Source organism: Sciurus carolinensis, chromosome 16 (genome assembly GCF_902686445.1).
Source record: "Sciurus carolinensis chromosome 16, mSciCar1.2, whole genome shotgun sequence".
In the NCBI taxonomy this organism is placed as follows: Eukaryota; Metazoa; Chordata; class Mammalia; order Rodentia; family Sciuridae; genus Sciurus; species Sciurus carolinensis.
This window is the reverse complement of record NC_062228.1, coordinates 18,260,846-18,273,843: the sequence shown is the minus strand read 5'-3', so window position 1 is coordinate 18,273,843 and position 12,998 is coordinate 18,260,846. Positions and strand designations below refer to the sequence as shown.

Genomic DNA, 12,998 nt, shown 5'->3' with positions numbered 1-12,998 from the left:
TGCTTTCTGGTGCTGTAGATTGCCTTTCTAGAATATCCTAGCAAAGGATCATTTGTGACTGACTGTGTCATTTGTATAATGATTTTGAAATTCAAGTGACAGTTCTTTCCTTTTATTGGGGAGTGGCCTTACATGTACACATCTGCCACACTTTATCCATTTACCAGTTGATGCACATCCGAGAGACTTCCATTTGTCCTTCTCCTCTTCCTCCTTTTTTTCTTGTTAGAAAAAAAGTGCCCATGGGCACTCTAAAATTGAGCTACACCCCATTCCCTTTTTACTTTTTATTTTGAGTTGGATCTCACTAACTTGATCAGTCTGGCCTCCAACTTCCAATCTTCCTCCCTCAAACTCCTGAGTACCTGAGCTGCAAAGAGTGCACCACTACACCTGGCTTTGGCTATTTTTTTTAACCTTGATTTATATTTATGTGGTGCTGAGAATTAAACCCAGGGCCTCATGCATGCTAGGTGAGTACTCTACCACTGAGACACAAGCCCAGCCCCATGGTTTTGGCTACTTTAAATAAAACTTGTGTGGATATTTTCAGAAGTCACCTGTGGACACATGCTTTCACTTATTTTCAGTGAAGTCCTGAGAGTAGAATCATTTGGACCATAGAAGAGAGAGAGTGTGGAACTTGTGGAACTTTTTTTTTTTTTTTTTTTTTTGGTGCACTACTGAGGATTTCACCCAGGGGTGTTTCAACACTGACTATATTCACCATCCTTTTAGTGCTCATTTATTTTTTTATTTTGAGACAGGTTCTCCCTAAATTGCTGAGGGCCTTACTAAGTTTCTAAGACTGGCCTCAAACTTGCAATTCTCCTGTCTCTGCCTCCCATGTCACTGGGATTATAGGCATGCTCCACTGCTCCCAGCTCTATGTTGTACTTTTAAGGAAAATGCCTAACTATCTTTGAAAATAACTATATCATTTTTCATCCCATCAACCAATTATGCAGGTGACAAATTGCTGTGGTTTGTATGTGAAGTGTCCCCCAAAAACTCACATGTGAGATAATGCAGGAAGGTGCAGAGGGGAAATGATTGGCTTATAAATGTCTTAACCCAGTCAGTGAAATTACCCCTGATGGGATTAATTGAAGTGGAAGGGTGTGACTGGAGGAGGTGGGAATGGGGCGTGGCTTTGGGGTTATATGTTTTGCATCAGAAGAGTGGAGACTCCCTCTCTCTCCTTCCTCTTGATGTGAGCTGCTTCCCTTTGCCACACTCTTTCGCCATGATGTTCTGCCTACCTCGAGCCCCAAGGAATGGAGCCAACCTTCTATGGACTAAGACCTCTGAAACCATGAGCCCTCAAATAAATCTTCCTGCTCTTAATTGTACTGGTCAGATCATTTAGTTGCAGCAGCGAAATAACTGACTAAAACACAGATGTTCCATATTCCCACCAAAACCTACTTTTATGGGTCTTAAATAGGATTAGATTGAATGGGTGTATAATGGTGATTTGTCTTTGCAGGTATTTTCCTGGATTTTTGCCTTCTGCTTCCATCTTCCTCTCTGTGTCTATGTGTCTACGTGTCTATGTGTCTATTTCTCTCTCTCTCTCTCTCTCTCTCTCTCTCTCTCTCTCTTTCTCTCTCGGTCTCTCTCTCTCTAGATCATTATGCATAAGTAAGTTTTCCATGCCCATCCCACCCCACACATGCCAAAATGCTCTGAAGACTCTTCTGCATTCCACATTACTTCATTACTTTATTACTGTTACTTTGGGACATTCATCAAATGGTGGACAGCAATCTCAAGGTTAGGAAGGAGCACTGTGTTGTCCAGTTGACATAAAGGAGCTAATAACATGACTATGAAGTGGGAGAAGATGGGACTCTCTCAACCTCCATAGCCCCAGCTATGAATTGGGTCAGAGGAGTAAAGACAGACAGACCATATGCCTGGACGGGAGCTGGGACAGTGGCTTGGATCACAGTGCATTGAATGGAAAACTTTGAATCAACAACACACCTTGCTGTTTAGGTAGAAGTATGGAGAAGCCCTGGACTCAGCCAACTGGGAATATTATCACTCCTAGAAAGACACCAATAAAGGACACTTGCCACCCTGGGCTGTAAGAACCCAAGCCCATTGGGGGCTACAATGAAGAAGCTACATCCTGTTGTCAGTGGGCACTGAAGGCCATCTGAGGTGGAGCCCCACATTCTTTCCTCCAGGAAGTCAGGCAGAGCAGGTGTTCCCATGTCCTGCTGTATTTGCAATATCCTTGCAGGATTGGAGAAGTTTTGAAAACTCCTGGGTATGGGCCTGTCTCCCCAGCGGGACCATAGGTCCAAGAGATCCCTACAAGATCCTCAGTGCAGGAACCAGAAAGTTCTCCAAATGTTTCTCAAGTGCATAAATGACTACAAACTCAATCTCAGAGGGAGCTGTCCTCAGGGAAGCCACAGGTTAGGAGAAGAGCAAGTAGGTGGGGGTGGGTTCTTAAGAAGTGTCCTAGTCGAAGTCTCCACTGTGTTTCAATAGGACAGCAAGGACCGAAAAGGGACAGGTCTACACAGACCCTCAGACCAGGACTATAAGAACATTGAAGGGAACTCAGTACTCTCTGAACCCTGGGAGCAAGAAGGACTTTTCAGTAGCAAGGGCACAATCACACTTCCCAACTCCCTCAAGCAGTCCCGTTCAAGGTCTTCATTTCTCCACCTGTGGGAATCTTCATCCTGCACCCCGTCAGAGGAGCCCTTCTGGCTCCTCTGATTACACCTCTCTGCTCCCTCCTATCCACCCCAACACCCTCACGTGTCAGTGTTATGGTTTAGATAGGAGGAGTCCCCCAAAAGCTCATGTGTCAGACAATACAAGAAAGTTTAGAGGTGAAATGATTGGGTTCTGAGAGCCTTAACTGAATCATTGAATTAATCCCCTGATGGTAACTGTAGCCAGGTAGGGTGAAGCTGGAGAAGGTGAATCATTGGGGTGTGCCTTTGGGGTGTATATTTTGTCTGTGTTGAGGGAAACACTCTCTCTCTCTCTCTCTCTCTCTCTCTCTCTCTCTCTCTCTCTCTCTCTCTCTCTGTTTCCTGGTATGATTGGTATGATGTCTTGAGCTGCTCTCCTCCACTACACACTTCTGCGATGATGTTAATCTTCACCGAGCCCCAAGGAACGGAGCCAGCTTTCTGGCTCTGACATCTCTGAAACCATGAGCCCCCAAATACACTTTGCCTCTCTATGTTGTTCCTGTGCGGTCTTTTGGTCACAGTAGTGAAAAAACATTTTGACTAAAAGAGCAAGTGAATTAGTGACTCCAGGAGTGAGGAGTGGGTTCCTGGGACCTCAGAGCAGCTGCAAGTGACTGTGCAGCAACTTGGGAGCTGACAGAGGAGCTCAACCCAGCCTTGCCCACTGTGCACTGGCCCTGTGACCCCTGCAGGTTCAGAGTAGCTCTCCCACAGTGCCCACCTTGCAAGGCGCCACTCATTGCCCCGCCTCAACCCTGCAGGGTCCAAACTCCACCTGGGCCCAGGCCCTACTCTGCAGTGACCTCTGTAGCAGATCAATTGCAGCAGGGCAGAAACAGCCCTGGGAGCTGACCATGTGGCTGCACAGACCTCATGAGCGGCTGGGCATCACGGCCTGTGGGCTCCTGCTACTCCTCCTCCAAGGCCACGGTGAGGCTCCCATCATGATTTGGGGGGTCAGAATCTGGGATCCCATCAGCCATAGGGTGTGGAGCAGAGACTGAGGCTGCAGGAGGGAAGGGGCCAGGGAGCCGGGGGATGGGGGAAATAACAGAGGACAGTGGAGAAAATGAGACCACCCCGGGCTCCCCCAAAGGCCCCTGGTGGCCTCCCTGAAGGGCAGAGATGGTCAGACTACCAGAGAACACCAACACCAAGGAGAGGGCAGACCTTGAAGGGATTCTGAGGAACCCAGAAGAGCAAGGCCAACTTGGCTGTCTCTGGATGGGGAACTCAGGACCTCGAGTCTGTGCTGTGCTGGAGCTTGAGCTGCCAATGGGGAGAAGACCCAGCAACTTGATCATACCTAAGTGCTGCCATTGGCCCTAGGTCATGCCTTGACCAGAGGGGTGGCCCGGCCCTCTCAAAGGGGCTTCAGGCAAGGTTTTTTGTCTTCGGGGAAATACAGAAGGCCACAAGCACTGTACCCTAAAGGGGATCTGAGTTGTCACTGGGTTCCTCTCACCTTACTCGCCTGACCTGAAGCAAGAGCATGGGTTGACCATTAGGGCAAAGGTAATGGGGTTCTGAGCCTACAGGCAGCATCCAGGCCCTAATCAGAAGTTAGGCAAGGTTGGCAGGAGGCCTGGGCTGTCCTTGGACCTTGATCCTCTCACCTAAGGGTCGAGAGGCTACTGTGGCACCGACCTTATCTGGTGCTACGTTCCCCCAATCTGCCCTGAAGGAGTCCCCACTCCCCTCTCCCCATGGCACACCCCCAGAGTGTGTTCCTCTCTTCCCTGCTGTTGACCGGGCTCCTCTCAAAAGTCACTAGGATTTCCAGACAAGAAGAGCTGCCCAACCTCACCCATGGCTGCCATTTTAAATATTGTTTTGGCATTACCCATTCAGAAATAATCATTAACAACTCATAAGAGAGCATAGATTTGGGTTCCGCCGTCTTCTGCCCCACCCAGTTCTGGCTCCTTCACAGGAACCATCAAGGCCTCAGGGTCTTACACACAGTGCCCACGACTTTATGGTGTGTGTGTTTCTGTGTGTATCTGTCTGTCTCTGTGTGCGTGTATGATACGTACATTTTTTTTTTCCTCATGCTTGGTTTCTACCTAAATAATCACAAACTCACCCACTTTTTGGTACCATGCCTTCTCACTTCCGATCAAAGGAGTCACCTCACAGTCTTATATGATACATCTTCCTCTACCTTTTAGTGGAAAAGGATAATATACCGTTGATCTAACAAGTCTCTAATCAGGGACATTTTTGCAGACTTTGTCCATTGTTGTCACAACACAAATCTAAGCCATCTGTGATTGCTGTCTGCAGTATATTCCAGGAAGAGAGATTTTGCCCAGCAAGGAATTATGTGTAGGTAGCGTGTTCCCGGGAAGAGGAGCAACTGCCCTACTCCCTCATTTTATCATACTAGATTGAACCTAGGGTTGCTTGACCACGGAGCCACCTCCCCAGCCCTTTTTATTGTATGTTGAGACAGGATCTCCCTAAGGTGCTTAGGGTCTTGTGAATTTGCTGAGGCTGGTTTCAAACTTGGAATCCTCCTGCCTCAGCCTCCTGAGCCACTGGGATTACAGACATGCGCCACCACACCTGTCACAAAGAGCGTGCCTTTTGACTTGGAGCACGGCTTAGTTCAATTTTGGGTGCTAAAACAATACAACTGACCTGACCCTGTATGATGCATAAAAGAAAAAGATTTATTTAACTCACAGTAATAAAGTCTGAAAATGTCTGATCAGGTGCCCTTCTCTGCTTGGCCTTCCAGCTATGTCACAACATGGCAATGGCATGACACAGAAGGACCTGGTGGGAGAGAGATCACATGGTGAGAGAGGAAGCAGTAGACAGGGAAGAGGCACACATGCTCTTTTATAAAAACTCACACTCACCTCAAAGGAATTAATCCACCCTGTGAGATCTAATTCACTCTGAAAGACTAGCATTAATCCCTTCACAGGGCAGTCCTAAGCCAACCATTAAACTCTCCTTCTGACAGCTACCACATCCTTGGGGACCAGTCACTCACAAAATAAACCCTTGGCTGGTAAACCATATCCAAACCAGAGCGTGCTACCCCTGCCACACAAGGTTCACATCTTTCTTTCAAATACAAAATGCATTCATTTCATGCCTCCAGTCCTAAAAGACTTGAATCATTTCAGCAGGACTCAAAAGTCCAAAGGCCCAAGTCCCATCTGAAACAAATTACTTCCAACAAGTTCCATGGTTTCAATACACAATGTAGAAAAGGCACAGGGCAAATAGCTGCCAGCACACAGAGCACTGGAGAACAAAACACATCCAACACATCATAGAAAGTCATTGGTAGATTGCCCTCTCTGGTGCCAAGCCTAGCCTCAACCACAGCATTGACACATATTGAAGCATTAGGATCCACTCTGGGTAGGACAACTCCCTGTGCCATGAGACACAGGTAGGACTGGGATGTGACTGACCAAAAGCTGCATGGCGCAGAGGGATGAGCCTTATCTGAGTCAGAAAGGAAAGGTAACCAATGTGCCTGCCCATCAGGCACTTTCAACAAGGATCAGGACCGGCACCGCCTAGACTATGTGAAATGCACCCTGACGTTTGCACCATCATTTGGAAGAAACCCCAGTCATCACATCAGGACTAAATGTTTCATCAGTTCCTATGAAAAAAAGGAAGATTGACATAGGTACTGATATGGTATTGAACATAGGAAGATAGATAAAGGCAGTTCCACACACTGTAAGTTTTCACAATAATTAAATATCTACTCAGTGTTCTAATTTATTACATGATGAGACTAATACAGGGTCTCTTCTGAAAATCAAGTTTCAAATAAGGTTCATAATTTGCAAATAGGTAGATTTTGACACCAACTATGAAAAATAATTACTGCACCATGCATTCCTCCCACTTGATGACACATTTCAGGGGTTTTGTGCTTATACCTCAATGTAAACACAATGTAAGTCCACCTCTTTCCCCTCAATGTAAACCTAACCCCACCTTACACACCCCGCAGTCTGCTCTCTGTGTCTGTGGATAAACTAATTCTGGCTGTGTCATCAGAATAGAATCAGGAGGCAGTGGTGGAGGGTCACAGTGGGACAGGCAAAAGTTTCTGAAGTGAATGTTTGCAGATCAGGGTCCTCCACAAGCCAGAGCTGAGGAGGACCAACCAGGCCTCAGTACTGTAGGCCAGCAGCTGACTGGGCAGAATCAAACTGAAGTGCATCTCTCTGCCCACAGGCCAGGACTCAGTCAGCCCCATCCGGACCACCCACACCGGGCAGGTGCGGGGCAGCCTCGTCCACGTGAAGGGCACCAATGTGGGAGTCCACACCTTCCTGGGAATTCCCTTTGCCAAGCCACCTCTAGGACCACTGCGCTTTGCCACCCCTGAGCCCCCCGAACCTTGGAGTGGTGTGAGAGATGGGACCTCCCACCCAGCCATGTAAGCTCTGCTGGGGTTTGGGAAACCTCAGGACCTGGGGTGGGCATGGGTACTCTGAGCTCTGGCCAGGCTGTGGTGGTTCCATCATCTGAACTGCCCAGGCACTTTTCCCTCTGCATTGAGAAGATTCTCACATGCATTTTTCCAAAGAGCATGCTGAGGCTCAGAGAGTGGAAGTTGCTAACTGGCCCAGGCTCCCATCTCAGGCCTTGGCACCCAGAGGGAATTAGTTGCAGAGGTTACATTTGTCCCAGCTCCTGTTATGCCAAATGTTCTCTGCAACCAGGGGACAAGTGTCAGGGAGAGGTTCAGATTGGCTCTAAGAACCTATCGAACACCCTGACTCCATCAGTACATACTGTAGATCCCTGAGGAGGGAAGCAGTGGTGGCTCCTTGGGGACCCCACCTTCTACAGTCACTGTGCCAACTCCCAGGGCCAGGACCAGGTGCCAGTGACCAAGGAACATGTGCATGTGATTACAGCCAGAGCCTCTGTGGGAGGGATGTGCTTCCCTGAGAGTCTGGACTTGGGCTGGGGGTTATCCCACTATGTTCTATGGGAAACTCACCTCTACCATTAATGCACAGCACCACACCTGTGGGGACACCTATTACAGGGATAGTGGTAAATGTCAACACATGCAGCCAGTGTTTCCCAGACAGACCCCAAGAGTCCTGACTTCACAGGCTCAGGAGGAGTGGGATGCAAGTGCTCAACAACCTTAAAGCCTCCCAGGTGGTCTGGATTGCATCCCAACTTCCCCCAAGCCTGTGCTTGGAATGTGGCGAGAAGTTAGAGAGGAAAAAAGTGTGAGCAGGGCACCAGGCGGAACTGGGACCCAGAGGGATCTTGGAGGAAATCTGAAACCAAGTCTGCTTTTGACCATTGCTCAGACACTTGGTTGATTATCTACCATGGTTGATCACCAGGTGTCTGCAGGATACCAAAGCAATGAATACACAGTCTCTGAAGCTGCTGAATCTGACCCTACCTTCCATCCCCATGTCGGAGGATTGCCTGTTCCTCAGCATCTACACACCTGCCCATGCCCATGAGGGCTCTAACCTGCCTGTGAGTGTCAGGCTGTCACTGCCTGGGAGTGGGAGTACATTTGTTCTGTAAGTTTAGAGAGAACAAGATCTGCTTGGGACCACCACAGTATGGACAATGGTGAGAAGCCTCTTACTATCAGGTCCAAGAAGGCCCCTTATGCCAGTGGGCAAGCTGGTGCTGAAAGGGTCCTGGCTATGCCAGAGGCCAGAGACTGTGACCATGGGATGCACACTGGACTCATTCAACTAAGTTGTTCCCAGGGGACCCACTTTGGTATGCAAGGACTACACTAAGTCACAAAAACTGATAGTGGTAGATTGTCTTTGAGCTCTTCTGAAGAACAAATTTGATTAATGTTACTTGGAAATTCCAAGGAAACACCCCTTTTATTTGTACTTTGCAAAAGATTCAAGAAGTAATAGATCCAGGCTTTGATACATAGGGTGGACCTCAAAGTATGGGAGACCAGGATTAATGACTGAATTTGGGTCACTCAGCCATGACCCAGGTCTGCTGGATTTTTATCTGTGTGGGTAGCTGCACAAGCCAAAGCTCTGTTTAGTCTTTAGGGAAGCCCAGGAGAGGTTTGGGCTGGGTGGGAGCCATGTGGTATGCCTCTTGATTTCCCAGGTTATGGTATGGATCCATGGTGGTGCACTAGTTATAGGCATGGCATCCATGTATGATGGTTCCAGTCTGGCAGCCTTTGAGGATGTGGTGGTGGTCACGATCCAGTATCGTGTGGGTGTTCTGGGTTTCTTCAGGTAAGTCTGGGACTGGAATGGTCAACAGGGGCTGAACAGAAGGAGAACTGTCCAGTGATCACTGTGCTTGCTATTTCTCAGCACTGGAGACCAGCATGCCACTGGCAACTGGGGCTACCTGGACCAAGTGGCTGCCCTTCGCTGGGTCCAGCAGAATATCGCCCACTTTGGAGGCAACCCTGATCGTGTCACCATTTTTGGCGAGTCTGCTGGTGGCACTAGTGTGTCCTCACTTGTGGTGTCTCCAGTGTCCCGAGGACTCTTCCATGGTGCCATCATGGAGAGCGGGGTGGCCCTGCTTCCCAGCCTCATTACCAGCTCATCTGAGGTGGTTTCCACAGTGAGTGCCCTCAACCACCAAACCCAGAAGACTCTCACTTTCAGAGCCTCTGCTACACTTTCTGTTCACTGAGGACAACAGTTGAGAACCCTTGGCAACTGCCATGGGATTGCTGAGGGGTTCAAGGGTCAGAATCCAAACACCTCTACCTCACAGGGTTGAGTTTGTTCTATGCTCTGCAAAGCTGCACCCTGAACCGTGTAAGCAGGTCTGATGGCTCCTATGACTGACAGCTGAGCTTCAGGGAAGGTGGAACAATTTCACACCTGCAGCAATCCACACATAGTAACTTTTGAATATTGCTGGTGCCTGCCCTTGGCTGGGACCTTGGGAAACACCCCCACTCACCACCTGGAGGGATGATCCAGACCCTGCCTGGTCCCTTTGCAGATGGTGGCCAACCTGTCTGCCTGTAGGCAGGTCAAGTCAGAGGCTCTGGTGAGCTGCCTGCGGGGCAAGAGTGAAGAGGAAATGCTGGCTATTACCAAGGTCAGGCTGAATGGTCGTGGGTGTTGACAAAGGATGTGGGGCAGAATGACTTGGGTGCCCTTCCAACTCCCTGGAGCAGTTACTTCACCTTCATCCCCAGGTATCCTGGAAAGGAGTCCTGGATATAGTAAGCCAGGAGTAGGATTTCCTAGGGCAGTTATTAGTATCCTGGACAGACAGGAGTGAAAGGCACTGAGAAAACATCAAAAATTGTCTAGGACCTGACTCTGCTTTGTGACTTTGAATGCTTCCTCAGGCCTTCAAGACCATTGCTGGTGTGGTAGATGGGGTCTTCCTGCCCAGGCACCCCCAGGAACTTCTGACTTCTGCTGATTTTCAACCTGTCCCCAGCATCATTGGTGTAAACAATGATGAGTATGGCTGGGTCATTCCCTCGGTGAGACATAGCTCCAAGTCCCAAGTATCTGGAGAGCACATCCTAAAGTCCCTGGCCTATTTGAACCATAACACACACTCTCCCCTACCCCGCAGAGCATGGGCACGGTTGACATCCAGAAGGAAATAGACAGAAAGACTGTGCAGGGTGTTCTGCAGAGAACAGCAGCACAGATGGTGAGTCTCTTGGGATCCCGCCAAAAAGGCAGAGGTACTGAGCAAGGTGAAGGTGCCTATAATCCCAGTGACTCAGGAGACTGAAACAGGAGGACCTCAAGTTCAATGCCAGCCTTGAGCAACTTAGTGAGACCCTATGTCAAAAAAAAAAAAAATTAAAAGGAGGGCTAGGTGCCAGGGACACACCTTAATCCCAGTAGCTTGGGAGGTTGGTGCAGGAGGATTCAACAACAGACTCAGCAACTTAAGGCACTAAGCAACTCAGTGAGACCTGTCTCTAAGTGAAATCCAATAAAGGGTTGGAGATGTGTCTCGGTGGTAAGGGATTACATTCCCGGTACCAAAAAATAAATAAATGAATGAATGAATGAATGAATAAATAAATAAATAAATGGACTGGCCTTATAGTTCAGTGTAAAGTATTCAATCCTTAGTACAATAAAAAAATAAAATGATAGGATACCCTTGGATATCCTTCCCATAGAGCAACTCCCAGCAACAAAGGTTGAACTCTGTGCATTTGTGGGTGGGATCACCCCACAGCTTGACAGCTCTGCCCTATGCCCTGACCCATCCCAGATCCCTCTCTCCACCCTCAAGCTACTACATCCCTTGCCTAGCACCTGCCTGACAGGACTCTCCCTGATCCCCCTGGGATAGATGTTGCCTGCTGAATTTGGTGACCTGTTGATGGAGGAGTACATGGGGGACAATGAGGACCCCAATACTCTTCAAGGCCAGTTCCAGGAAATGATGGGGGACTTCATGTTTGTGATCCCTGCACTCCAAGTAGCACATTTTCAGCGTGAGTATACCTGTACCTGACTACTGATAGCCTAGGGGACAGCTCAGAGCTCTGGGTCCCAGGAGGATTGTGATGCCCAGGTCCTGAACTATGTCTTTATCAGGCCCCTGGTGCCAGTACTAAGCGCCCTCATCTCAGTAAGACCTCAGGAAGACTGTAAGTGACAGACAACTCCCCTCTTTTATAGTTGAGGAAACTGACTTAGTGACCGGCTCAAAACCACACAGCTAGAAAGTTCAAGGCCATGATCAATTTAAGGGCCTTCCCATGGCCTCAATTCCACCCTGGGGCTGTCCAATCCACTGTCCAGCCGTGGACCTATGTATTTTGTCACCAACGGTGACTCAGAAGAGAACTCCAGTGAAGGGGTCACCCCGTCACTGCCTGATCACCCCCATTCCCCAGGTTCCCATGCCCCTGTCTACTTCTACGAGTTCCAGCATCGGCCCAACTACTTTAAGGACATAAAGCCACCCCACGTGAAGGCTGACCATGGTGACGAGATTCTCTTTCTCTTCAGATCCTTTTTCTGGGGCAACCAAGGTGAGTCTTTGTTCTCCAAGAACTGTGTCCCAGTGGCGTCCACACAAGAACACTGAGTCTCAGAGAGAGGGTATGATCAGGTGTTCACCATCTCACAGTTGAAAGGTGTCCCTGGATTAGAATCTGAGCCCTTCCCACTCCAGTCTGTGCTCCCTCAAGCTGCCCACCCCAACCATGGTGTCCAGAGTGTGTGCAGAGGAAGGTATTTAAATGCCATTTTTGTTTCTTAGATGACTTCAGAGGTTGAGAAGAAAAAGGGGCCTTCTGGTTTGGGATGTCCCAGGGTCAAATCAGCAAGGAGCTGGAATGAGTAAGGGCAAGTTGGACAAGGGGAGGGGCTGTGCCCCAGGGCTACTGGGATAGGGCAGGTGTATTATTCAGCTTTCTTTGACAAAATAACTGAGATATTCTACTTCAAGGAGGAAAGTTTTATTCTGGCTCAAAATTTCAACAGTTTCAATTCATGGTCACTTGATTCCATTGGTTCTGAGTCTGTGGTGACACAGGACATCATGGCAGGGAGTTAGTAGTGGAGCAGAGCTGCTCACATCATGGCAGTCAGGAGGAGAGAGAATGAAATAGACACAGGGACCAGGGACAAAATATACCTTTAAAGGCATGCCCCCAGTGACCCACCTCTTCAACTAGGTCCCATCCACAGTGTTGACACCAGCTCCCAACAGTGCAACCTGCTGGGGGCCAAGCCTTCAACACATGAGCCAAGAGGGACACTTCAGATCCAAACTCTAACAGAAAGGACCCAGTCCTCAGATCCATTCAGACTACTGCTGGGGTGGTGAGTGTGGCAAGGAGTGGACAGCTGGATGGGCTTCACCAGCACCTGGACCCTTGTCTTCCTCCTCCCCACAGTTGAGCTCACTGAGGAGGAGGAGCTGCTGAGCAGGAGGATGATGAAGTACTGGGCCAACTTTGCTCGAAATGGGTGAGGACACCTGCACCCCTCAGCCTCCCCAGGGGGCCTAGGCCTCCCCTGCTCCCTATGTCTGAGGTGACCTCATTAGCACACGTGTGTCCTTAATCACATCCTAGCCCTCTCTCCAACCTGAAGACCTGCTCTGAAAGAGGGTGCTCTGTGGGTGCTCGTCACTGGTCTCTTCTCACAATGGCCAGGATGTTCAGCCATAGTGCTGGGCTACCATGAGAGCCAGCCTCTAACAGGGAAGGGCACAACAGGCCAGATTGTCCTGCCCTGTGGGAAACTAACCTAGTGAGAGGTCATTGCTTCCCTACATCAGGACACCACTCTCCATTCTCAATACCCT

At 49.0% G+C, this 12,998-nt stretch overlaps 1 protein-coding gene across 2 annotated transcripts in view; it reads left to right on the top strand.

Moving 5' to 3' along the window:
- The window catches only part of LOC124967590 (cocaine esterase-like), a 30,265-nt gene that overhangs the window by 15,209 nt on the left and 2,058 nt on the right, over positions 1-12,998 (top strand). Inside the window, exons 1-11 of one of the 2 annotated variants that reach the window (XM_047530033.1) lie at positions 3,528-3,653; positions 6,942-7,146; positions 8,078-8,219; positions 8,832-8,965; positions 9,047-9,305; positions 9,696-9,794; positions 10,051-10,191; positions 10,287-10,367; positions 11,028-11,172; positions 11,578-11,715; positions 12,586-12,658. In XM_047530033.1, the coding sequence (XP_047385989.1) occupies positions 3,578-3,653; positions 6,942-7,146; positions 8,078-8,219; positions 8,832-8,965; positions 9,047-9,305; positions 9,696-9,794; positions 10,051-10,191; positions 10,287-10,367; positions 11,028-11,172; positions 11,578-11,715; positions 12,586-12,658 (1,493 nt within the window). In that variant the 5' untranslated portion in view covers positions 3,528-3,577. Of the gene's footprint in view, positions 1-3,527; positions 3,654-6,941; positions 7,147-8,077; positions 8,220-8,831; positions 8,966-9,046; positions 9,306-9,695; positions 9,795-10,050; positions 10,192-10,286; positions 10,368-11,027; positions 11,173-11,577; positions 11,716-12,585; positions 12,659-12,998 lie in introns of those variants that run through there. The other variant, XM_047530035.1, reaches the window with a different exon arrangement.